The sequence below is a fragment of the Ovis aries genome, chromosome 3 (genome assembly GCF_016772045.2).
Source record: "Ovis aries strain OAR_USU_Benz2616 breed Rambouillet chromosome 3, ARS-UI_Ramb_v3.0, whole genome shotgun sequence".
In the NCBI taxonomy this organism is placed as follows: Eukaryota; Metazoa; Chordata; class Mammalia; order Artiodactyla; family Bovidae; genus Ovis; species Ovis aries.
The window spans coordinates 153,560,007-153,586,420 of record NC_056056.1 but is presented as its reverse complement, the minus strand read 5'-3'; the positions used below and the strand labels follow the sequence as shown (position 1 = coordinate 153,586,420).

Sequence of the window (26,414 nt, the reverse complement as noted above, 5' to 3'; positions counted from 1 at the left end):
GAGTCAGACACGACTGAGCGACTGAATTGAACTGAACTGAACTACATTCAAGGAAAGTTGGACTCTCTGACTGTACATGCTGGTGTTTTTTCCTGACAAATCACCATCATCTTTTAATGAAACTATAAGATAGTATGGAGATAAATGAATCATAAGCAGAACAAAATCTAAGAAGAACAGAATAAAATTAATTAAATTAAAAGCAAAGACTTATTTTTAAAAAACCAGAGTGAAATTAAATAAATGCAAGAACCAGTTCCTTGTACAAAAGAAAAGCTAAGTAAAAATAAACCACTACCTATATAATCATGGGGAAAAAGAATAAAAGGACAGATACACTGGATACAGAACCATATTGGGAATATAATTATAGAAACCAAGGAAAAATGACAAGACCCAAACAAGAGACTATGTAATTATAAGCAAATACATTTGAAAAACTGAATGAAATGGAGTTGCTTTCTTTTTTCTGAGAGAATACAAATGATCAAAATGACCTCTAAAAGGATCTAGCAACCCCACTTCTGGGTATATGTCAGAAGGAAACAGAATCTGTATAGAAGAAATGGCTTTACTCCTATGTCATTGGATTCTTATTCACAATAGCCAAGATACGGAAACAACCAAAGTGCCTGCCAATGAATGAATGGATAAAATGTGGGATATATGTATATATACAAGGGAAATCCCTTAGCCATGACAAAGAAGAAAATCCCGCCATTTGCGACAACATGGATGAACTTGGAGGAAATTATGCTAGTGAAATAAGCCAGAGAGAAAAAGACAAATACTGTATGAGCTCACTTATCTGTGAAATAAAAAAATAAAGCCAAACTCTTAGAAACAGAGAGTAGAATGTGGTTGCCAGGGATTGGGGGGGTGGGAGAAATGGAGAGATACAGGTCTAAGGATGAAAACTTTCATTTATAAGATGGATAATTTCTGGGGATCAGAACTGGCATAGTGCTATATTGTATATGTGATGTAAAGAAAGTAAACCTTAAGCCTCTCACCAAACACACACACACACACACACACACACACACACACACACACACACACACAGGAACTATGTGAGGTGAGAGATGTGGTAGTCAACTTGGTGGTAATCATTTCAGAATATACATAGATATCAAGTCATTATATTGCACACCTTAAATACATATAATTTTGTCAATTATACCTCATTAACGCTAAAAAAAAAAAATGAACTCAAATGACAGAACTATCTAAAGAATATGTAGAACAGGATAAGACTGCCTGACTTAAGCGTCAAGAAATACAGACGTCACAAGAGTCTCACTATCTAGGAGTATGACAGAGCCCAGGTTCCACCTTTTTGTCAGTTCCTCTTGTATTGATTGACCTTTGCAAATTCTAAGGAAAGCAATTATAGGCTTTTCTTAGAGTTTGCAGAAAGAATAAAGGGCTATAAGGGGCCCATAAGCATAAACTCTTGATAAGGCAAAAGGACATGAATATAAGGGTTAAGAGAATGGGCTGTGAAAGAAGCTGGTCCCCAGAGGCAGGTCAGAAACAGTCTGCATCAATAGAATTGAGAGTCATCCCACTGTGAGACTCCTTTAAACTCACTCTTTTCTCTACCAGCTTTGATTACGCCATCCTTTTTCCCTTTTCATTAATTAAGTAAAAATTCACACTGTTGGTACTTGTTAACTGTCTGGTCCTTCAGCTGGGTAACGTCTTCCACAAGAATCAGGAAGCTGTCTCTTCGTGCAACCTTATACCCATCATGTACCTTCTATTATACCAGTCATTACATATTTGCTGAATGAATGCATGCGGCAAGCTTGCCATTTTTGGACTAGAAGCAGAGACCAATAAGAAAGGTGCCCACAGAGAAAAGAATTCCTGGCCTGTGGAGGAAGATGTGTGTGATGGAGGTACAATATCCTATTGGTAATGGGACAACTGTTATAGACTTGAAGGTAAAAGTCTTCCTGAGATATGGTCTGCCGAGAGGCTGCGCAGACAGGATGGAGAGAGAACATCTCACAATATGCTATATCATGGGGGGAAAAGGTCTGCTTCTATACCTTCCTTTAAAAAGTCAATTTCACAAGCATTATCTGGAGAGATCAGGTTTCAGCTCAATATCACAAGGAAAGGGGGAAAAAGACAGACTTTGAGATCTTGGTAAACAACAAGCTCAAGATGAGCAACAAACAGGGGACTTCCCTGGGGGTCCAGTGGTTAAGACTCTGCACTCCCAGTGCAGGGGCACAGCTTTGATCCCTGGGCAGGGAACTAAGATCCCACATGCTACAAGGGGTGGCCCCCCAAAAAATGAGTGACAGGAAGTGATCGCCAGAATTCTTATGCTGAGGTAGACTGTGCTGATGGGCTCTACAGTCTCCAGGGATGAAGCTGACAGGCTTGAGTTACTTGAGTGGCTCTGGACTGCCAGACCGTAGTATGACTTTCCTTTCTGAGCACTACACTTGTACAGAGTTAAACTTGAACATCGTCAGAAGAGAGGCTCCCAGGATGATAAAGATGTTCAAAAGTAAGTCACGTGAGGAACAGTGAAAGGAACCGGGGCTATTTTGCTCCGAGAAGGAGAAGTTCAAAAGAGGCACGAGGGCTGTCTTTGAGCAGCTGAGGGGCTGTCAAGTGGAGAAGGCTTTAGTTCAGAATGACCTTGAGGGCAGAACTGGAACTAATAGGCCGAAGCTACATGCTGACACATTTCAGCTCAATACAAGTGAGAACGCAAGCCGTCAGCTCTTGGTACAGGGAGCTGGGAGAGCTGCCTTAGCAGTTAGGGAGCAAGCTGTCACTGCAGGCCCTGCAGGCCATGCCGTGTGACGGCGGGCAGCCAGGCTGCATAGACCATCAAGGGCTGCCCCGGGTGTCAGACCAGCTGACTTCAAATTCGCTCCCAACATCGAAATCCTGTGGTTTCAGCTTCCATGTTCCTTACGAGAATCACTTGAAATGAGTGACGTAAAAGTGCTTTATAAACTCTAAAGCATTATTATTAATTTTTCTTCATCTTGTAAGATGTCAGTTCTAATTGCCATTTTCTCTATATCTCTGTTCTCTCGCTTCAAACCTGTAATGATTTTTAACTTATAAATGCCAAATTTCTTATTGTGATGACTACTATTCCCCATCTAGGATTTCAAATTTTCAAAATCTCTCCTAAATAATAAATGGTTCTTCATCTTTTATAAATGAGGGACAAGCCTTACATTCCACATGCTAAACCTGGGCCTGATCTTATTGTGTGTAAGGATAGAGTAGCTAAGTTCTCACACATCACTTAGGGGCAGAGCTCCTTATAATCAATAGCTCACTGAAATCTGTGCAACAAAAAGTTTCCACATTAGTAAATAAACAATAAACAAACACATTAATAAATAAACTTCAGTCTACACTGACAGAATTTGAGTTGGGTCCTTTATCCAGAGTGCTCTCTGGGATCTCATGAACTCACCGGGAGTAATAATCTGTTATTTGATGGCATAGCTAACTTTTCACAAGGTATTTGGACTTGGAAAAGTTACTTGCCAGATAAATGAAAGCCCCAATCCTCTTTTGGGTCTTATTTTTTCCACCCAACTCCAATGTCATCTCTAACAAGTAATGACTTGAAAACTTTGAAATATCATTTCTTTTCTGTCTTCTCCACCCTTCAAAGGATTTAACAGAAAGTGACATAAGCAGAAGTGGGCTGAGAGGAAAAAACTAGAATCAGGAAGACAGCAAACTGGATACAGATTCTCCTCAAAAGTAGTTACCTAATGTACAAAGCAACTCCCTCATCCACACATGTGTTCTCCAAACCATTTATCTATTTGAGCAGAAAAGGAGGCTGGAATTTATACAGAGCATTAGAGAGACGGTAAGGTCGCAAAGAGTCGGACAGACCTGAATGATTAGCGCAACACACACACAAAGCTTAGATGAGAATACAGAGAGTTTTTGATTCACTTCTCTTTGGATGCTAAGTATCATTGAGAAGGAAACATATTTTTAAAAGAAGCCTTTATGGACTTCCCTGGTGGTCCAGAGGCTAAGGCTCTGCACTCCCAACGGAAGTAGCAAGGGTTCAACCCTTGGTGAGATAACTAGATCCCACATGTCGCAACTACAGATCCCGTGTGCCATAACTAAGACCCGGCACAGCCAAATAAATACATAAATATTAAAAAAATAAATTAGGTAAGTGTTTATATTCTGTCTTCTAACGCTTTTTGGTACTCAGAATCTGTTCTGAGGTTTAAATTTTCATACAGGTTACACTTCATCACATGAAGATGAGGTTTGTGAAGAAAAACTACTATATATGTTTGCATACTATGATTAGGGCTTCCCTCGTGGCTCAGCTGGCAAAGAATCTGCCTGCAATGCAGGAGACCTGGGTTCATTCCCTGCGTTGGGAAGATTCCCCTTGAGAAGGGAATGGCTACCCACTCCAGTATTCTGGCCTGGAGAATCCCATGGACTGTATAGTCCATGGGGTTGCAAAGAGTTGAACACGACTGAGCAACTTTCACTTTTCATACTAGGATTAACAGTATAGAAAACTCTAAGGATGAGTACTGGAGGAAACCCCTACAAGTTGCTATGAAAAGTCAGGAAGAGGCAGGAATAAATGGGGTCACAAATCTTTGGCTCATCTCCTTGCATGCCTCCAGCATTCTCTATTCCATCTTTGTGCAGAGGTTGCTGAAAAAGTAAGAAAATGCAGCTGGTCTTCACTGACCCAACATATCGTGTGGTTTGCCTCATATTAATCTATGCTTGAAGAACAAGCCCTGGATCGAACACTTGGACAGCAGTAGATCTAACGGGGGTCTCCTAGCGTTGAATAGATGATCATAACTGTTTAGCATTAAAGAGGAGGAAATTCAAGGCCACGATATTCAATGTGTTTGCTATGTTTGCATTCATGTAGACACAAGTAGAATATTCTTTTCTTAGAGCAAAAGGTGGATCTTTGAGAAACATGAGCTTCACCAATGATAAATCTCCGGTTCCCCATGGCTAGGACATACCTTGATTCCCATAGCTGCTTTCTATTCCAGAGCCATCCCATGAATCCACGGCACTGTCCACGCTGGGCACAGTGGAGGGGTATGTGTCACTGAGTTTGCTTGGCTTCTGTGCTGGAGATGGGTCCTCCACATCTCCCAGGTCACTCAAGTGGCTGGCAACAGGGAATTTCTTGGGACTTGATGCTGATTGGGCTTTAAGGAAAAGAGCTTAAGTATCAGAGTAAATATAAATACAAAGATATGCCAACACCCCCTGGCTGAAGAGTCATTTCCCCAGAAATACACACGTAGATATTTGCACATTCTTTTAGGGAAGGAAATGCACTGGAAATCCTTAATTGTGGCTCTTGATCCACTCACCATCTGTCTGCTTCTTAATTTTCAAGGTGACAGTCTCTCCCGCCATCTGTAACAAATGGATGGCTTCACTCAGAGGCTTCCCCTTTAAGCTGCTGCTGTTGATGGCTAGGATCCGGTCTCCTATGTGGATCGCACCAGTTCTGAAACACCAAATAACAATAGGAAAGGCAGAAATAATCCCTGAATGCTACTGAATGCAAATTCCCTGACATGCTTCATATATCCACAACAGTAAAGACTTGGCAAGGGTCTCTCGATGCCACTCCTTGCTGTCTCCTGGGCAATGTTATAAGATGACTGCTTCTGTTGTGAATTACTTTTCAGTTTCAAATACAGTTAAAAAAAATGTTTTAATTAGTTTTTAAAAAAGACTTGTGTGTTTTTAAATTCCAAGAAAGTAGAGTTAGCTGATAACACTCTGCAAAATCCCAAGGAAACAAACAATATTGGTCAGTCAACATAGTGATGTTTAACATGGAGCAGTCCTTCTTTCTACAGACTTAGAAATGTTGAACACAATCAGTGTCCCAGCTTACTGGAAGCAAAGCTTAGACAAAAGACCCTGGTGGCGATTCCAAGGATTGAAAAGGTGGAACTCAGGAATCAATACATTTTTTTTTCCCCTGTGGCCATGTCACGTGGCTTGCAGGATCTTAGATCCCAGTTCGCAGGGATTGAAACTGTGCCCCCGGTAGTGAAAGTGCAGAGTCCTAACCACGGAACTCCCAGAAAGGTCCCAGGAACCAATTTGTTTGATGGCAATTCTGTCACCTACCAGCCGTGTGACTTGGGCACTTTATTTTCACCTGTCTAGGTGTCAGTTTCCTCATCACTACAATGAAGAAAATCATCTCACAGGGAAGCTCTGAGGACTAAATAGGAAAACACATGTAAAGGCATTAACGTTCTGCTTGAAATGTGGAAAAAGAAAATTAATTTACTGATCAGCAGAGAAACCTTTAATGTTTCCCCTTCTCTTCCCATCCTCACTCAATTCTGAACTAGCAGACTGGAAGTTATAATTCTGATGTTCACTATATCTATCTTTGTTTGGAAGCACAGGTAGGGAAGGAACAGACTCAAAGCAGTCAAACTCAGGAAAGGTTCAGTTTTATTTTTTGGCCACCATGCAGCATGTGGGATCCTAGTTCCCCAATCAGGGATCAAACCCACGTCCCTTGCAGTTGGAGCTTGAAGTCTTAACCACTGGACTACCAGGGAAGTCCCCCTAGGAAAGGTTTACGCTTTCAGATCTCTTGGGCTGAAGGACATAGAGTGGGAATCCCATGTGCTAGCCTCTGTGGTGCTGGTTCACTTTAAACACACGAGTGAAGGAAGCCAACTCACAGGCTGCTCGTGCCTGAGTGATCTGACCCCAGCTTGCTCTGGGGGTGGTGGGCATCGTTGGTGACACTGGGTCACACAGATTATAAGGGGCTGCCTAACGAGTCTACTGATGCATCTACTCTTGAGAAATACTTTTTTCCTGAAAAAAAAAATCAATTCATTCTTTCATAAAGAGTCTCCAGGGAGTTCCCTGGCAGTCCAATGGTAGGACTCACGCTTTCACTGCTGTGGCCTGGGTTCAACCCCTGGTTGGGGAACTAAGATCTGACCAAAACAAATCTCCAGTTTACGGAAGAGCCATACTGTAAGCCATAGAACACTTGACTAGGAGGTTGCCAAACCAGGTCAATATTAATCATTCCCTCTTGTCTCTCTTAACAGATGAAACCTAGGACGGGGGGATGGCTGGAGGGTACCATGTCACAGGTGTCTCTGTCAACATCAGAATGCAAAATTTCATCAGACCAAATGCTAACCACTCCAGTATTTTTGCCTGGAGAATCCCAGGGACAGAGGAGCGTAGTGGGCAGCCATCTATGGGGTCGCACAGAGTCGGACACGACTGCAGTGACTTAGCAGCAGCAGCAGCAGCAGCAGCAGCAGCAGCAGCAGCAGCAGCAGCAGCAGCAGCAGCAGCAGCAGCAGCAGCAGTGCCCTCACCTACCAGATGAGGATGCTGGATGAGCTGATTTCTGAGGTGCCTTGCAGCTCCAAAATTCTGTGCTGCTGCACCTCTATTTTGCAAACCATTGTCTTCAAGTGTCAGCAGAAGCAACGTATGTGTACACCTGAGCTAGGTTACTGGAGGATAGATCTGGTTATGGCGTTTGGAATATGTCCCTCAACATTGTCTTGGAAAGAAAGAAGTGTGAGAGGTGGTGGTGGGATGCATGCAGACAGAAGCAAACTGCCAAAGGGACCAATGGGCATTCCAAACTTCAAGATCTTCTTAAGTCCCCACACTGCTGTCTGAGATCTTTGAAGATGAAGCTTATGCCAGTCATTCTCTCAGCAGCTAAGCCGAGTACCTGTCAGGTAACAGAGGCTCTGTAAACACTGGCTGAATTGAATCAGACAAGCCTTTTAACCTCCTTGAACTTTAGTCTCCTCCTCAAAATGGACACAAGATAAATTTACCTCTAGTCGACTGTGGTCAGTTTATACGTTTCTGGAGACTAATATCAAGGCTAAGCCCAGCACACTTTTTAACTGCTTACAAGATGCCCTTCAAGTCAGAGCTCTGCCTGAGAGTTCTCAAACTCTAAAATCAGTCCTTTGTGCCGATTTTAAAAAGTCAACAGATAAACAAGCAGGAGAGGGAAGCATGTTTTTATGCGGCGGTGAGGAAGGAAACCCATTTCAGACACAGGTAATTGTAGCAGTTGATTCAAACGGTACCTTTCAGCTAATCCCCCTTTAGTGAGGCTTGAAATGATTATAGGATCAAACGGCTCTTCAGTTCCTGAAATTGTGATGCCAAGAGGCCCCCCGTAGCGCTTCAGCTCCACGGTGTAAATAATTGCTCCGGAACTTTCTTGTTCATCTGCAATAAATGCCAATGAATCATAATTGGTTTCTTTGGAAGAAGCACAGTAAAAAGACACGTATCTTCATACATGAAATAAATTCAAAACATCATCATCAAAGCATTATGTCTCAGAAAATAATTATTTTGGGAAGTAGCATTTCCTTACTTGGCTGTAAATTCTAATATAGGGGTGCTGCTGTCATCAAGGGTCTAGGAAGGGGTTCTCTGCCTAATGACTTATGTTTTAAACCTGTGAGAGAGCTACCCAGCTGGCACTTTAATATGGTGTTCCTGCCTTGCACAGTGCTTGCCTAGTGTTTTGTGAGTGTGTCATAAATATCTGGGCACTGAACACATAGCTAAGGAGGCAACATGGGTGGAGAGAGTCATGCAGTAAACAAAGAGATTGGGCCATGCAATCCCTGTTTTCAGGCTTTACAAGCAAGCTAACTCTCAATAGAGGAAAGTTGATTTTACTCATGGTTAGAGCAAACTTTAATATATGCATGGTTAAGTGGGGCTTGGAAATCTGCAGCCCCTTATCTCTTTTCATTGACTGTGTCTTAAAATGCAAATATTCACAAATACACAGATATTCAAACAGAGGGTTTTTAAAAAATTGTTTGTTGTAGCTGATTTACAATGTTGTGTTCATCTCAGTTGTACAGCAGTGATTCAGTTAAACATATATCCACTCTTTTTTAGATTCTTTTCCCAAAATACAGGTTTGAATGATTTTTCTCCCCTCTGTTCTTGAGACTAGAAGTCATGTAAATAACATTTCAGTAGTATATACCATGTTACCACACTGTAGTGACCTAATTTTTACCATTTAATGTTAGTATGAAGGAAAATATTTGTGAGTATGGTCTGCTTGAAGCCTTGGCTTGAAAGATATCATGGGACACCTTCAACATGGTTGGGTGTTTTGACAGCATCAAGGTTGCAAATATGAAGTCTCAGAATTCAGAGGGTTTTATTTGCTGATGACATGCTGAAACAAAACATTCTGAGTATTTCTTGTTTTATTCCTTGGGCCTGGGAGCTGTGAATGGTTAAGGAGTTGTTCATTGCTGTACCAAAGGATACAATGAAATGGTTCAGTAGACACTTTAACAAAATAGTCAGCTTTTATAGTCAGGCTGTATCCCAGTGAAGCATTAACACAGTCACATTTCTGCAATGAGCAGCTGTTCATTTATGATATGAGGCCCTAAAATAGGAGGAATAGAAAAGCTTGAATTAACAATTCAATTATCTGTGTGTGCAGTGAAGAATTACAATGAATATAAAATAGAAAGGTCTGTAGAGAAATGTAGGAAGCGATGTGGACTCTCCAGCCAGCACTGTCTTCACTTGTGGCCAGTTTAGGAGTTTGGGGATGTACCCATCACCTCTACTTCCTCACTGCTCCATCTACTCAGAAGAAACTCTATACAAAGAGAATAAAAACCATCTCCCACACGGCAATGCTTAAATCAACACCTAGGGTATAAACATCTTCAACGTTAGACTCAAATTTATACTGGCAGCTGAGAATCCTCCACATCAAGCCTTCAACAGCTCTATTTGGTGGTTTACACACTTCTTCCAGGGTTCTATTTTACTTGTGGTCTATAGGCTGGTGATGGCCTGCCAAGCAGCTGCTGAGAGAAACACCAGGATCCAGAGTAACCAAAAATGGAGGCAGAGTCACAGGTCTAACTTTTTCTACACTGTGACATATCATTACCCATCAGAGCTGGGTTTTACATAAACGATTAGGGTATTACTGGAAGAGTACACGTACTTTGCAGTCTCTGCCAACAACTATATTCTGCATAAAATTCTAGGTGAGTCATTTGATTAGTAAACCTTGGTACAGTAAATGCTACCGAGGAGGCACTCTGATGTGCCTGCCAGTGGGAAGATCTGGCCGTTTTACTGCCCTTCTTCCTTACAGGGTAAGCATGAACACTGGCATGTCAATGGGCACCAAGCATTCTGGATCTCAGCTCTTTACGGGAGTTGTGGGAAATGCCAGTTACCAAGTACATGGAACCCAGCTGCCCAGAGCCCAGAAATCTGTGTGGTTTCCATTGAAACTTCAGTCCAGATGAAACCAACTGCTGGCCTGTAGGAAGCTGAGCTGGGTGCAGTCCCACTCTCTAGGAGGTTGGAGAGAAACTGACTCCAGTTAGCTTGTTCTTCAGTTAACCCAGTTATCTGAACCCACGTAATAGCGAGTACCCTGTGTTATTTCTGGACAATTTTGCAACTTGTAAAACTAAGATGACAAAATAACACCAGGAAAGGAGTAACCATGTTTAGGACAGTTTCAGGCCACTTTATGTAGGGGGACACTTTTAATCAGGCAGCTGAGGTGTTTCAATAACAAAAGGCACTTATTAGGGTACTCAATGAGTTTAAATAGTGATGAGATGCAAGTCAAGAAAATGGCAGTATATTAATGAAGATGTGATGCTATATTTAGACAATGTCAAGAATGTAGCTGATTTCTGATTTATTCAACAAATAAACCCTTGGAAACAAAAGCTTGAAAGATTTAAGAAACATTACAACCAAACGCAATGAATACATCTTTTTGGATTCTAATTTAGACAACTGTTTTTAGAAAAACTTTTCTATCCATGTATATGAAAATCAGGGAGACAGGAACATTGAGTAAAGACTGGCTCCAAATTGGGAAAGGAGTTCGTCAAGGCTGTATATTGTCACCCTGCTTATTTAACTTATATGCAGAGTACTCCATGCGAAATGCTGGGCTGGATGAAGCACAAGCTGGAATCAAGACGGCTGGGAGAAATATCAGTTATGCAGATGATACCACATTCACGGCAGAAAGCAAAGAACTCAAGAGCGTTTTGATGAAGCCTCTTGATGAAGGTGAAAGAGGAGAGTGAAAAACCTGGCTTAAAACTCAGCATTAAAAAAACTAAGATCATGGCATCCCGTCCCATCACTTCATGGCAAATAGATGGGGAAACAATGGAAACAATGAGAGACTTTTATTTTGGGGGTCTCCAAAATCACTGCAGATGGTGACTGCAGCCATGAAATTCAAAGACGCTTGCTCCTTGGAAGAAAAGCTATGATCAACTTAGAGAGCATATTAAAAAGCTGAGACATTACTTTGCTGACAAAGGTGTGGCTAGTCAAATCTATGGTTTTTCCAGTGGTCATGTATGGATGTGAGAGTCAAACTATAAAGAAAGCTGAGCATCGAAGAATTGATGCTTTTGAACTGTGGTGTTGTAGAAGACTTTTGAGAGTCCCTTGGACTAAAAAGGAGCTCCAACCCAGTCAATCCTAAAGGAACTCAGTCCTGAATATTCATTGGAAGGACTGATGCTGAAGCTGAAACTCCAATACTTTGGCTACCTGATGCGAAGAATTGACTCATTGGAAAAGACCTCGATGCTGGGAAAGACTGAAGGCAGGAAGAGAAGGGGACCACAGAGGATGAGATGGTTGGGTGGCATCACTGATGCAATGGACATGAGTTTGAGTAAGCCCCAGGAGTTGGTGATGGACAGGGAAGCCTGGAATGCTGCAGTCCATGGGGTCACAAAGAGGCGGACATGACTGAGCAACTGAACTGAAAAATTATTGCTATTGTGATGATACTAAGTTATGAATTTTAGAAGTCTTTTACAAGAGTATTGTTTAGGCATACATTAATAATATTTGCAACATGCAATGATATGATGTCTAAAATTTCTTCAAAATAATTCAGTGTATGGGTGGGATGAGGAAATTAGGGTGGGAGTAGATCTAAAGCAAGGTTGATTCCAAGTTAATAGCTATTAATGCTACGTGAGGTAGGATGGTTCATTACACAGTCTTTATTTTTAAAATATATTTTCATATTAATTTTTAATTTACTTTTAAAACTTTTTATTTTATATTGAATTATAGCTTATTAACAATGCTGTGATAGTTTCAGACGGACAACAAATTGGACTCAGGCATACATATACATGTATCCATTCTTCTCCCCGAAACTCCCCTCCCATCCAGGCCCATCCAATTAAGGTTTTGGTGGCACAACAGTAAAGAATCTGCCTGCCAATGTAGGAGACACTGGTTCGATCCCTGGGGAAGGAAGATCTCCTGACAATCCACTCTGGTATTCCTGCCTGGAAAATCCTATGGACAGAGGAACCTGGTGGACTACAGTCCCCAGGGTCACAAAGAGTCAGACACGACCTAGTGACTAAACAGCAGCAACCAGATCCTATGAGCCACCTGCCCACCAAGCAGGGTGCCACGTGCTCTTCAGGAGGCCCCATCTCAGCTCTGCCCAGTTGCTGATAGCAATGGCTTTTCCCTAAATTGTTTTCCTACTTAAGATCCAGTCTTTGTCCTTCTCTGCCACATCTATTTTCACCAGCCCTGTCAACACTGAATTCTTTCTTTTTCCTTCTCAGAATATTCTGAAAGCGATAAATCTGAATATGTGGCTCTCTCTTCCTTAAAGCTTTCCATTAGTTCCCTGATTACTGAAGAATAAAATGCAACCTCTTGGCATGAACAGGGCTGAAGCCTCTATGTGTTCTGCCATCCTTTCCCATTCCAATCCAATCTAATTCTCTCCCCAATGGTCCCTTTGAAAAGCACTTGTCTTGCATCTTTAATCTTACACATGTTACTCCTTGGGCACAGACATCTTCCCTCCTCTGGAGAATTTTATTCTCACTTTCTACAAACTTTTAGGCTCTTTATTTTGTATTGGGGTATAGCTGATTAACAATGTTATGACAGTTTCAGGTGAACAACAAAGGAACTCAACCATACGTATACATGTATCTATTCTCCCCCAAATTTCCCTCCCGTCCAGGCAGCCACAAACATCGAACAGAGTTCCATGTGCTATACAGTAGGTCCTTGTTGGCTATCCATTTTAAACATAACAGTGTGTACATGTCCATTCCAAACTCCCCAATTATCCTTTCTTTCCATCCCCCCCACCCCTAGCAACCATGTTAGTTCTCTTAAGTCCGTGAGTCTCTTTGTTTTGTGAGTAAGTTCATTAGTATCATCTCTTTTTAGATTGCACATATAAGGGGTGTCATATGATATTTCTCCTTTCCTGACTCACTTCACTCAGTATGACAATCTCTAGGTCCATCCCGTGTTGCTGCAAATGACATTATTTCATTCCTTTTATTTTTTTTTTTAATTTTTTTTTTATTTTTATTTTTTTTTCTTTATGAGTATTAACATTTTATTTTATTTATTTATTTTTTTAAATTGTGCATTCAAACATGAACCCCTCCTGCGATTCAATTCACATGATAGTATACATGTTAGAATGGCATTCTCCCAAATCATCCCACCTCTCCCTCTCCCTCTGAGTCCAAAAGTCCGTTATACACATCTGTGTCTCTTTCCCTGTCTTGCATACAGGGTCGTCATTGCCATCTTCCTAAATTCCATATATATGTGTTAGTATACTGTATTGGTGTTTTTCTTTCTGGCTTACTTCACTCATATTTCATTCCTTTTAATAGCTGCCTACCCTCACTTTAGAACATGGCTTAGCTGTCGTATCTTTCTGCAAACCTTCCAGGCTCTTTAGCTGAGACTAGAGACCTTTTCCATGAGATCCTACAGCCCTTAAGTATTCTTGCAGTGTTCCCATACTTCTTTATAATTTTTTTTTGCCTCCTCTCTTCCCACTGAGAAGAAAAATTGAATTTAAATTCTTCCTAATTAAAGAAATTAAACAGAAAGGAATAAGGTTCAGTCAGGTTGAGCTTTGGAGGGTCACACACCATTGTAATGTAATATTTAAGATTCTTTGCTCCCTGAAAACCAACTTAAAAAAAATCAAATATAGCTCATTTACAATGTTATGTTAGTTTCAGGTATATAGCAAAGTGATTCAGTTATACATACATATATACCTTTTTTGTTCAGATTCTTTTCCTTTCTACCTGAGAACCAATTTTTGCCCCCATTGGGAACTCATGGTCTAGTATATACTTTCCACTCTGGGTTGTAATTCTCTCTCTACATGTCTCCTTCATCAGAATAGGATCACCTTGAAAATTCATGTTTGCTTTTTTTTTACTGGAATATAATTGTTTTACAATGCTGTGTTAGTTTCTGCTGTACAATGAAGTGGATCAGCTATATGTATATATATAGCCCCTCTCTCTTGTGCTTCCCTCCCACCCTCACCTCCCCACCCATCTAGGTCCTCACAGAGCACTGAGCTGAGCTATCTGTGCTACATAGCAGGTTCCCACGAGCCATCTATTTTACACACGGAAGCAACCTAAATGTCTACTGACAGACGAGTGGGTAAAGAAGACGTGGTGCGTGTATGTGATGGAATATTACTTAGCCATAGAAAGGAAAGAAACTGGGTCACTTGTAGAGACGTGGATGGACCCAGAGTCTGTCATACAGAGCGAAGGAAAGCTGAAAGAGAAGACCAAGTATCATATGTTAACATATACGTGCTGGATCTAGAGACCCACTACAGAAGAACCCACATGCAGGACAGGAATAACGACGCAGATGAAGAGGACACAGCAGGGGAAGGAAGGATGGGCTGAGCTGGGAGATCAGGACTGACATATACACCAGCACGTGTAAAGTATTTTTCGTCCTCACGTGCCCAGAGCCTAGAACTATGCTTAGCATCACAGAGACTCCAGTAAGTGCCTGAACAAATGAGCAAAAGGACAAATACCCGTTAGCAGCCAGTTACAGGTTCCTAGCCTTGTGAGTCACCCTTCTGGCTGCTCCAAGGTCTAGTTTCCTTCTCCAAGGTGATGCAAACGCAATCAAGCTCATTCAAAGAGTGAGAATAAAGCCTGCGCTGCTGGAGTTAGCTGCAGGCTGCACTTCCAAATCCATCTGCCTTCTCGGGCAGCGGCCCAACTGGCAGCTGTACAGCCCTGCAGCTTGCGAAGAGGGTGATAACTGCCATTTATGCTCAGACCATTTTGGAGGTGGAAACCCTCCAAGATGCTCTCTCCTTGAGGCTGTTCCAGCTAAGAAAGGAGCAACTGGAGTGTTAAACCAGAACAGAAACTTTCTGAGAAGGAAGAATGTAGATCACCAGGAAGTTGCAAAGAGAGCCTAAACAGATGTTAATGATATTATAAACGGCTTCTATATCACAACAGAAGGTTTACCACTATTAATGAAAGACGTGAAAGGGGGCCAGCCAACTTGTTTGTTCTGCTCAGCTCCCTAGTTAAGGAAATTAATGGGACCATGGAACAGATGCAAAATTGCAGCATTACTTATCTGCAATGTTATTCCCGGGCTTCTTGAGTGCCGTCTGTTTAACAAAACGAGCACTATCTAGCTTGAATTCATCATGGCATCTGCTTATGTGGCCAAACAGGAGTCTTGGATTTGGGAGAGGGCCTTTGGAATGCATAAATATACAGGTCAAGCAAAGTTCACTTCAACTAAAAATGATGGAATTCATGTCATTGAGTATGGCTATATTTCTTGGAGGGGGACAGACCTGAGAAAATGAAGCATTTAAAAAATATCCTCTACAGCTGCCTGTACTGGTTTTTCTAGTAGTCATTTATGGATGGGAGAGCTGGACCATTAAGTAGGCTGAGTGCTGAAGAATTGACGCTTTTGAACTTGGTGCTTGGGAAGAATGTTGAGAGTCCTTTGGATAGTAAGGAGATCAAACCAGCAAATCCCAAAGGAAATCACCTCTGAATATTCATTGGAAGGACTGATGCAGAAGCTGAAGCTCCAATCCTTTGGCTGGTTGATACAAAGAGCCGATTCATTAGAAAAGACCTTAGTGCTGGGAAAGGTTTAGGGCAGGAGGAGAAGGGGATGACAGAAGATGAGATGGTTGGATGGCATCACCAACTCAATGGACATGAGTCTGAGCAAGCTCCAAGAGATGGTGATGGACAGGGAAGCCTGGCGTGCTGCAGTCCATGGTACTGCAAAGAGCTGGACATGACTGAGCGACTGAACGACAACAATAATTGTGGAATTAAATGACGAAATCTGAAAAAGATTCATTTGTGAAACAACGGATTATGACAAGATTGCCATTGAATGCAATGAGAAAAGGTCAATCTTTTCCATAAATAGTGCTGGTTAACTTAGAGATTCACATGAAAAAACAAACACTGTTCCAGGATAGGGAAACCTGGCGTCCATGAGGTCACAAAATGTTGGACGTGACTTAGCCACTGAACAACAGCTGCGTGACTGTTGTGTAGTCATGTGACCTGGCCTTATCAAAATAACGTTCCAAGGAATTGGTGAGTGTTTAAGAGTAGAATTTTAATTTCTTTGTTTATTTATTTGGCTGTGACTGGTCTTAGTTGTGGCGTGTGAGCTCTAGAGCACGTGGGCTCAGGAGTTAGGGTATGTGAGCTTAGCTGCTCTGTTGCACGTGGGATCTTAGTTCCCCAACCAGGGATTGAAACTGCATCCCCTGCAAGGCAAGGCATATTCTTAGCCACTGGACTATGAGGGGAGTTTGCTAAATTTCTTTATGTAAGTGATCATTTATAAGTCTCCAAATTAGGTTGTCTCATGACAGTGCTTCTCAAAGTATAGTTTTGGGACCAGTAATTTCAGCATTATTTGAGAATTTGTTAGCAATACCAATTGTCAGTTTTATCCCAGACCTGTAGGAATCTGAAACTTTGAGAGAGTGGGACCCGGTCACCGGTATTTCAGCAAGTCCTCTGGGTGATTGTGATGTTGACTTCAGTTTGAAAGCCATTACTGCTTTGAGATAAAGCAGAAACAAGGGAAGAGTATTAAAAAAAAAATCTATCAGGAGTTTTTTTCCTGCAGCCAGCCTCTTGCTCTACCACTGTTCCTTGCACAGCCAGGATCATTCTTGGTTGCTTATGATGGGGCATTCTGTTATTACAATCTACACTTGATGGGAAAAAAGCTGCTGAAAATTACTTTGCTGGCTTAACACTGATGAACTGAAAAAGTGAAAAATGAAAGGCCAAATCTTTGAAAGGCAGATTTAACTGGTACTAAGGCTATATTTGCATAAAACTCTATTTGGAAATGTGAAAAAGTCATTTGCTTTGGATAGGACAAGTTGCAGCCTGGAAATGTTTCTCTATGCAGATTAGAGCTGGTGAAGGGAAAATACTGAATTTATGGTCTCTAGAAACATGCTGTATGTTAGAAGTGAGGTGCTTTACATCAAGAGAGATATCATTAGCAGCTATGAGTTTGACTGGTACAAAGGCAGTGACACAAAGCAGACCCTTATAAATTATCTGGGAGGGATTTGGAAGCCCCCATCTATTTCTTGCTACAATTTCCCCCAAATTCTCTCTCAGAGCTCTAAACTCTCCCCTCTTCATACACATTTGGATCTAGATGCAGACAAGGCTATAGATTTTCTTTCAAAGGGGTTATTGCATCTTTGAGGTCTTGGTAATTAGGTAACAGCCGTTGTTTTAATGCTCAGACCCAGAAAATCACCCATTGGCTCTGTGTTCCATCGCTCAGTTGTGTCTGCATCTTTGCGACCTCACTGACTTTATCTTGCCAGGCTTCTCTGTCCATAAGATTTTCTAGGCAAGAATACTGGAGTGGGTTGCCATTTCCTATTGTGCTTAAATATATCACCTCCTTTGATCCCTAGAACAGTCATGTGAAGGAGACATTCAATAGATGTTATGGATGAGGACACTAATACTCAGAGAAATTAATTTTCCCAAGTTCGCCAGCTTGTCACTTGTGAAGTCAGTCTAGTGTTCTTAGTCATTATATTCTACAGCTTCCCCCATCCTGGGCTAGAAACAGAGTTAATCCGGACTCTCCTAAATGCATCTTCAATACTTCAGTAAGTGATTGCAACCGCTGGTCACTGACAAAATACTATGGCCTCATTCCTCTACTCTTTTGTCTTTTAATAGCTTCCCATTGGCTTCTGGGGTAAAATTCAAATTCCTTTTTTAAAAAAAAATTAACCTTAATAATTAACCTAATGTACTACTTCAACATATAATCTACCTAAATAAATTATTACTGATATATTCTATATTTTTTGTACTAAGTCTTGAAAAATTCAGTATGGAATTCTCCAGGCAAGAATACTGGAGTGAGTGTCCATTTCCTCCTCCAGGGGATCTTCCTGATCCAGGTACTGAATCCACAACTCCTGTGTCGGCAGGCGGATTCTTTACCAGTGAGCCACCTGGGAAGCCCATTTTACATTTACAGTGTCTCAATTTGGATGCTAAATTTTCCACACTTAATAGGTGAAATGTAGTCCAATGGGAAAAAAATTGTGTTTAATGGAATGATATTTTATCTTGCTTTCATTTTAAAATTTAAACTAGGTTAGAAGGACCATAATGATCTGGTTTCAGTATATCTGTCTCCTCGCCTACTACTGAGTCCTTACACAAACTTTCTGCTTTAGGTGTATGTGCTACTAGGATGTGCCATGCTCTCTGACTTCCTTTGGTTCCTACTCTTCCTCTTGTTAATTGTTAATAACACGTCCCAAATACCTTCGAGATCAGGATTGCTAGAAACATTTACGTGAGCTCCCCAGTCTCAAATGGGTGCCTTCATATTCTCTTACCATTCTGTATGCACACGTAGAACATTCATCATACTGCTAATTACTTTCTTCTGTTTGTCTATAAGGTGGTAACTGATTTAAGGGCAGAGATTGTGTCCTTTTTAATCTAAGGACTGCCAGTCCCTAGTACCTTACAGACACTAGATAAATGCCAATGGCATGACTGAATGAGAAATGAACGCTTTAACAATGTTTGAAAATAGCTCTGTCATCTCCCTGGGTAAAGTGCAAGGCAGAACAACGAAACTGGTGCAGCTGGAAGACACTCTTACATTTTGAAGCAACATCTGTTAAACTCAAGTGCAGTATTACTAGTTTAGGAAACCAAGTTATATCAAGTACGACTATAAATCTTCTGTAACTGATGACAGAACCAAGGATGGAGAGGAGCAGACAGTTAAGGAAAGAACTGGGGACTTCCTTGGTGTACAGTGGATAGAAATCTGCCTGCCAGTGCAGGGGAAGTGTGTTCGATCCCTGGTCTGGGAAGATTTTGCGTGTTGCGGGCAACTAAAGCCTGTATACCACAACTACTGGAGGCCTTGAGCTCTAGGACCCCTGAGAGCTACAACTAATGAGCCCCTGTGCCACAGCTACTGAAGTCCATGCCCCAGAGCCTGTGCTTTGCAACAAGAGAAGCCACTGGCATGAGCAGCTTGTGCACCACAACCAAGAGTAGCCCCCGATCACTGCACCTAGAGAAAGCCCACATGCAGCAACGAAGATCCTGCTCAACCGAGTAAAACAAGGTAAATAAATAAACAAAAAGAGAACTGGAAGACTCTGGAAGTCTACGGGTATAGGAAGTCCAATATTCGTGTAAGTAATATTTTAGAGAGTGAAGAATATATACTGCATATTACCATTCTGATTCTAATTCAAATATTGAGACAAAGGATTGAGACAAATATTGAGACAATTTAAATCACCAGCTTAATTTCAATTAAGCACAGTGTCAAACTTTCAAAATCAGTGACTATTGTCATGAATAGTGCTTATTTTCCACTCATTTATATCTTGACCTAGGATCAGAACTAATGTGGGGAAACGCATTTCAGAATATAATAATAATAATAAAATAGTCCCATGTTATTGAATACTGACTGTGCCAGTAAGTCTCTCAACAAGCCAGAGCAGCACCCCGAGGGGGGTATTATTTTGCACATATTACTGAAAGTACAACCAAATCTCAGGCAGGTTAAGTAATTTGCCCAGACTCATGCAGCTCGAATGCAGTAGAACTGAACTTTAAACACAGGTCTGATTTAAAAGTGTGCTCTTTATGACTATGTAGTAGGCCTTGAACTAGTCGACATCCAAGTTTTGCATTGAATAATCCCCTCCTTGCTTTGCTCTGAATAAAAAAGAACTTGGTTACTCAAATTATACTTGTATTCTCATGGTGGAAAAGGATATGGAAACACTCAAATTCTTCCAAATCAATGATCAGATGATAATGTTCAGTTAGTGGTCTGTTATAAAAATGTGAGTATAGGTTTCAGTACGCTGACTTGAGAAAATCTAGTTTGGGTAAATATCTCTTAACACCTATATTTACAGTCTTATTTTGGTTAGATGAATGGTTTTCAATGAAAGATTTTAAGATTTAAAAAATTGAAAACACTTATAAATTTTTAAAAAGTACCTAACAAGTATGATCCTTACCATAGTATTAGGCATAAGGATTGTAGGGGGAAAGAGCTAAAAGGGGGGAAAATGAGCCAAAGGAAAGAAGCAACTGAAGTAAGATGCGGATCTCCAAGTGCTCAGCTGTCTCTGAAACTTCTCAGCGTGTGTCTGCACTGCCTGGCTTTGGAACTGGGAACTCTGCCAGCCACAAACATCATACATATTCATCTCTGGCTTGGCTTTTGCACTCTGCAAGGAACGTAGCTAAGATCTGCTTAGCTTGGCAAATCATGTGAAATGGGTTTCTCCACAGGGTTTTGCCTCTTCACTAGGACAGAACCCAGCCTGATGCTGAAGGCTTTATCCTTCTTTTAAAACAAATCCTTCCCCAAAAGTACCATTGAGGTATGCTTGTTAGGAAAGAAATGCAAATGTTGGTGAGGAAAATCAGCTGCTTGTGAAATAACTAGAAGAAATCCATGCATATTTTTAAAGGTTCATTATAAAATATATTTGGATATAATTATCCTTACCAGTGGTACTGATGGATGTAACTACCAACTTGTTTTGGCTCTAAATAGTAATCACAAACACATGGCCTGATGTGACCGTGAACTCTGGATCTAGAGAATTAGATTCCAGGAGATTGCAGGACATTGACAACTGCTCGTTATTGGTTGGGATGAAATTATTCAGTAGAAACTCTCTTAACCATCTCCCTTTAACCAATTTACTGGATTCATTGTGACTCTCCATCCTCTGTGTAAAATATACCGACCAACGCCATTGAATGATTCAGGATAATGCTTCCCTTCGTATCAATAGCACCCCATGTACCTCTGTTTCTGCTACCAACTGAGTCAAAGTGAAATGAAGTGAAGTCACTCAGTCGTGTCCGACTCTTTCCGACCCCAGGCTGCTCCCAAGGGATTTTCCACGCAAGAGTACTGGAGTGGGTTGCCATTTCCTTCTCCAGAGGATTTTCTCCACCCGGGGAAGATCGAACCTGGGTCTTCCGCATTGTAGGCAGACACTTTACCATCTGAGCCATATATGTATACAACTGAGTCAAAAGCTTAACATTTAGAGTCAATTAGGTTTATTCCCAAGCCTGTTTCTGCCGGTTTCACTTGTTATTTCAACTGTATAATTTGATGAATCTTATATAACCTATGAAATATGAGTATATTGGAACTATGAAAAAGTCAAATGCTTTGGAAAGATTCAATAAGGGGGATTATTAGGCAAAATAATAATTAAATAGAGGGAAAACTTGAAAACATTAGGGAGATAAAAATCTAGTTGGAGTAAGCATTCAGATTGCTTTAAGTTATTTAAATTCTCACTGTATTAAAGCAAAATAACACAACCCCCCCCTCCAAACCCAGAAATCTTAAACTGTGTATTGTAGGTATGACTTAGGTAAACAAGTTGAAAAATTTATAACTATAGTCAGCAGAAAGTGTTGGCTTCACCCATAAGATTGGTACATTTTTAAATCAAATGTTTATATTATAGATATATGTCACTTTTTAGAAATCCCCATGTTAGTTGACTCTTGTTTTGATTAGCTTGGGTTCTTATCCAAATCAGATAAAAGGGCATCTGCAGGGGGCTACTCAGATTACTGAGTCTTGGCCACAGCAGCATCAAAATGAAGTTTAATAGAAATGATAGTCTCAGTCCCCACCTGGGGTTAGCGCTTAGGGACTGCGTTTTAACAAGGTCTTCAGGTGATCTGAGGCCTTCTCAAGTTTGAGAAGCCCTGCACCTCTGTATTCACACATTACTGGAAGCACTAAAATGGATATAGCCCTTTAAGAAAGCAACATGGCACAAGACTCATCAGGAATCATAAAAATTCCCTTTTTATTTTGACTCAGCCATCCTACTATTTAGGAATATTTCCTAAAGAAATAATTCAAAAGAAGAAAAGTTGAATAAAGATATCTACACATGAAAATATCCATTATTGCGCCACCTACAGTAATGAAACAAATGGGAGCAATCTAAGTGAGAAGAAAAGGTAAATAAATTATGGGCAGTAAATTAAAATAACAGCTGTTAAGGATTTGTAAAGTGGTACCATGTATATATAGCTACATAAAAAATAGAACATGCACTGAAGTTATTATTATGTAATATAACATCAACTAGCAAATGACTACTTCTATTCTATCAGGGTGGTATCAGGTGATGATTTACTTTTCATCTTTAAAAATTATTTTAATACAGCTGTAACATTTATATAATGTAAATATCTTAATTATATCATTAAAAAACCCTATTATTTAAAATTCAAACTACACTCTTAACGCCCAATTTAAAGACCCTCTTAACTATAGAAAACACTGCTGCAATGTCACTAGCCAGCTGTTGTATGTAAAACACCAAGATCTAATATCTTTGGTGACAGATGGGCAGTTAGAGAGATCAGTCTTAACTGCGGCGATCAATACCTGAATTATCTTCATCTTTGCGGATTTTGAGCTTCACCAGGTCTTCACACTGCTGGAGGATCTGAACTGCATCTTCCATGGAACAGTTGTCCAGTCGGATGTTATCTATGGCGAGTAACTTATCCCCAAGTTCCAAGGTTCCTGTTCTGTTAGTAAAGGCATAGCAAATGCATGCTTAATGATGAACACTTAACTAGGTTATTTAAAAGGCATTCAACATAAAGTAGCATTATGGTAGTCTTTAGGGGAAATATGATTCTTCAACTTTGAAAAAATGCATTTTATTGATATATCCCCTTTCTGCAGTCTTATTTTGGATGGCTGCTGTGACATTCAATTGCAGATTATTAAGAAACATTTTTATTTACTTTCTTTAATTAGAATCGGACAACCATTTAAGTGTCACTCAGGAATTCTGAGGTTCCCAGGAAGGTGTGTAATGAGCCTGGGTTTACACGGCCCAGGTGTCCTTACGCTTCTTTGCGTTGTTGCACCACCTTTGGTCCTTGGCAGTCCAGATATAGGAGAGGGTAGAGGGAGTGGGGGGAGTCAGGTGGGATGGACTTAGGGGAGGTCAGGGTTTTGGTGTCTCTGCATTTCCACCTGCACCAGGGAACTCACTGTGGCTGCAGTGGGGAGAAAAGGTGAACTGGAAAATGGACAGGGGGTCTCATACTGGTTAGGGACTGCTGCAGGTCTTGAAAGTTTTTAAGGTCTATCATGAGATGAGAAAAACAATGAGAATGTATATTTGCTCATAGGTGGTTCTATATGTATATGCACACATATTTGTAAGGAAGGTTATGTTTTGGTAAGAACCATCCTTTATGCATTAAATCTATGACCTTGATTGCTAACAGCTTCCTAGTCTCCATTCATCCTTTCCTTCTTCTGGGTCATCCCCTAAAGATGCACATGCCAGACTCCCTGGGCACCACCCCTCCTCCCCTCCAGGGCTGGAAAATCACAACCAGAGCAAGGTGGAAAGGACAAGCAGATATGCTTCTCCAGCCCTGTGTTGCCTGCCTCCCTGCCAACTGCTGTATGAGAAACAAACTATTTATGAGTTTCCTTATCACACTATCTGAACCTATACCTTTATACCTAAAGTAATGCCCTTCCTACTTTTTGAGTACTAAAATGTTCCTCTAATGAAATGACTGTAACAATAGATGAGATCTGTAAAATCCTTAACTGAAAAACAAAAAGAAAGTTAATAGTCTTACATCAATATTTCTAATCAATTAAAAACATTTTGATCTGTGAAATTACAAGTTTGAGAGTCTTTGATTTTCAAGGTCAATGGATCAAATAGGAGACATACACATTGTTTGAGGCTCAATGGAGGATACTGGCTTGACTAGGGAGGACGTTATAGGATCTAGTGAAACTCTCCCCCAAATCTATTATTTGCATTGAGAGGACTCTCATAATTGGGGCCACTTTCATTTTTTCAGCTGGAAGAGTGAAGGGTGGAAGATGATCAGTGAAGGAATGTCGATGTTGGACTCATGAAAGACCCTAAAAAGCATCTTTAGGTGATGGTTATCTGCACTAGGTGCAAAAATAAAGTGACATTGAGGAAAAGCTCTACATGCCATTGACATTAGGGATGTCAAATATGATCAATTAGTTGTGGCTGCCTGGAAAATACTGAGAGTACCATGGCCCATTAACAAGGTTGTCCCTTGTGTGGAAGAAGTCATTCCTGCTGTAATTAAGAAATACCCTGGGATGAACCAGTAAATCCATCTTTCTTACCTGTGTGCCACACTGCCTTTCTTGATATCTGATATAACCAGGGGGTCTCCTGGTTTTCTACTGGATGGTGCTGTAATAATGAGGATAGAACAGTCACACCTTTATATTCATGATTCACCCATTACTGTACAAGTCTCATTTTATAGCAACCGTTAGTGCAAGCTCAATTTGTATGCAAAGCAAAGAGAATCAGTAAATGAATTTTAAAATATGCACATTATCCCTTCTTGATATAAAAATATGTTTGTGTTAAAGTACTTAGAAACTTGAAAATGCGAGCAAAGTTATTTTAAATTTGCAACTGGAGAAAGCAAGTGAAAAGCTGTCCATCAGGATTAAATCCGTTTCATTCTGTGATTCTCAGCAGAGTGAAGAGTGAAGAGTCCAACAGTACAGTATTAAAAGCAATTAGGGGCTCCCCATGGACAGGGGAGCCTGGTGGGCTGCAGTCCAAGGGGCTGCGAAGAGTCGGACACAACTGAGCGACTTCACTTTCACTTTTCACTTTCATGCATTGGAGAAGGAAATGGCAACCCACTCCAGTGTTCTTGCCTGGAGAATCCCAGGGACAGGGGAGCCTGGTGGGTTGCCGTCCATGGGGTCACACAGAGTCGGACACGACTGAAGTGACTTAGCAGCAGCAGCAGCTTGATGATACTTACATGTAATCCCTTCTCCCACCACTTTTTTCACTCCTCACCAGTGAGGAGATGCCACTCTTTTATGGGACCCTGTCATACTACTCAAGTGTACTGTGTGGAAAGTGGGTGAGAATCACTGATGTAAATTTTTTTTTCCCCAGAAGGAAATCTTCTGCTAGACAGACTGTAAATCCTAAAGTTTTGTTCACAAATTCATACCTAGAGTGCTCCGAAAATGTTCAGAAACGTGAACTGATTCTACATATGTTTATATACATTCATAGTCTAAACATGTACTTTTATTGAGTTTAAAACTGTTATTCTGCACAGGGGTCAGTTACGGGCTTATAACCTTTCTTATGAATATTTCCATTTGGTGATAATGAAATAATAATAAGGAAAAGTAATCAGGAATTAGTCTTAGAATTAATCCTCAAAATGAATTATAGTACATGTAAGAACAAAAGTATCATCTTGACCCAGAAAATTTACATTTAATTTAGGAATTCGATGATTAAAATGAACCATACCAACATTTGTAAACAACAATATGCCTCCAAGAGGAGATGTTTTGCCAACACTGAAGCCTGGAGTGATTTCCTTTTAAGGATCATTAAAAGGCCCCTAAAGTAAGATTTTATTATAAACAGTCTGATCATCCCATAATGATCATAGAACCATATTATATCCCATAATCCCATATGAATCCCAGGAAAACGTTTATGCACAAGAACAGATGGTTTAATATCTCAACACATCATTGCAAGAAAAAGCAAACACATATACCAATACCTTACCCACTGTCTGAGTTAGTCCACAGTAAATGTTAATGGGACTTCATCCAATCATTATTCTTAGCTTCTAGCAAAGAATGCAAAACATTCTGTTCACTATAATTAATTCATGATTTAAACCTCTACTCAACGATTTGCTATAATTTCACCAGAGAAATATAAACACTCAGCAGTTTTACTCATGTTATATTTCAGAACAGCAAATTGTTCTGGGCATAGAGCACAAAAACAAAAACTTTGACCAGTAAATACAGCTTTCCTACCATCTGCCAATGAATTTACACAGTATTTTCCCAAG

General features: G+C 40.6%; 1 protein-coding gene across 21 annotated transcripts in view; it reads right to left on the bottom strand.

Annotated features, from left to right (window-relative positions):
• Nucleotides 1–26,414, bottom strand: part of GRIP1 (glutamate receptor interacting protein 1) — a 771,259-nt gene that overhangs the window by 52,753 nt on the left and 692,092 nt on the right. For all 21 annotated transcript variants that reach the window (XM_042246948.2, XM_060412830.1, XM_060412831.1 and 18 more), the window contains 5 exons: nt 24,682–24,751; nt 22,921–23,066; nt 8,130–8,274; nt 5,385–5,524; nt 5,025–5,216 (listed from right to left, as the gene is read on the bottom strand). In XM_042246948.2, coding sequence (XP_042102882.1) covers nt 5,025–5,216; nt 5,385–5,524; nt 8,130–8,274; nt 22,921–23,066; nt 24,682–24,751 — 693 coding nt within the window. The remainder of the gene's footprint in view (nt 1–5,024; nt 5,217–5,384; nt 5,525–8,129; nt 8,275–22,920; nt 23,067–24,681; nt 24,752–26,414) is intronic.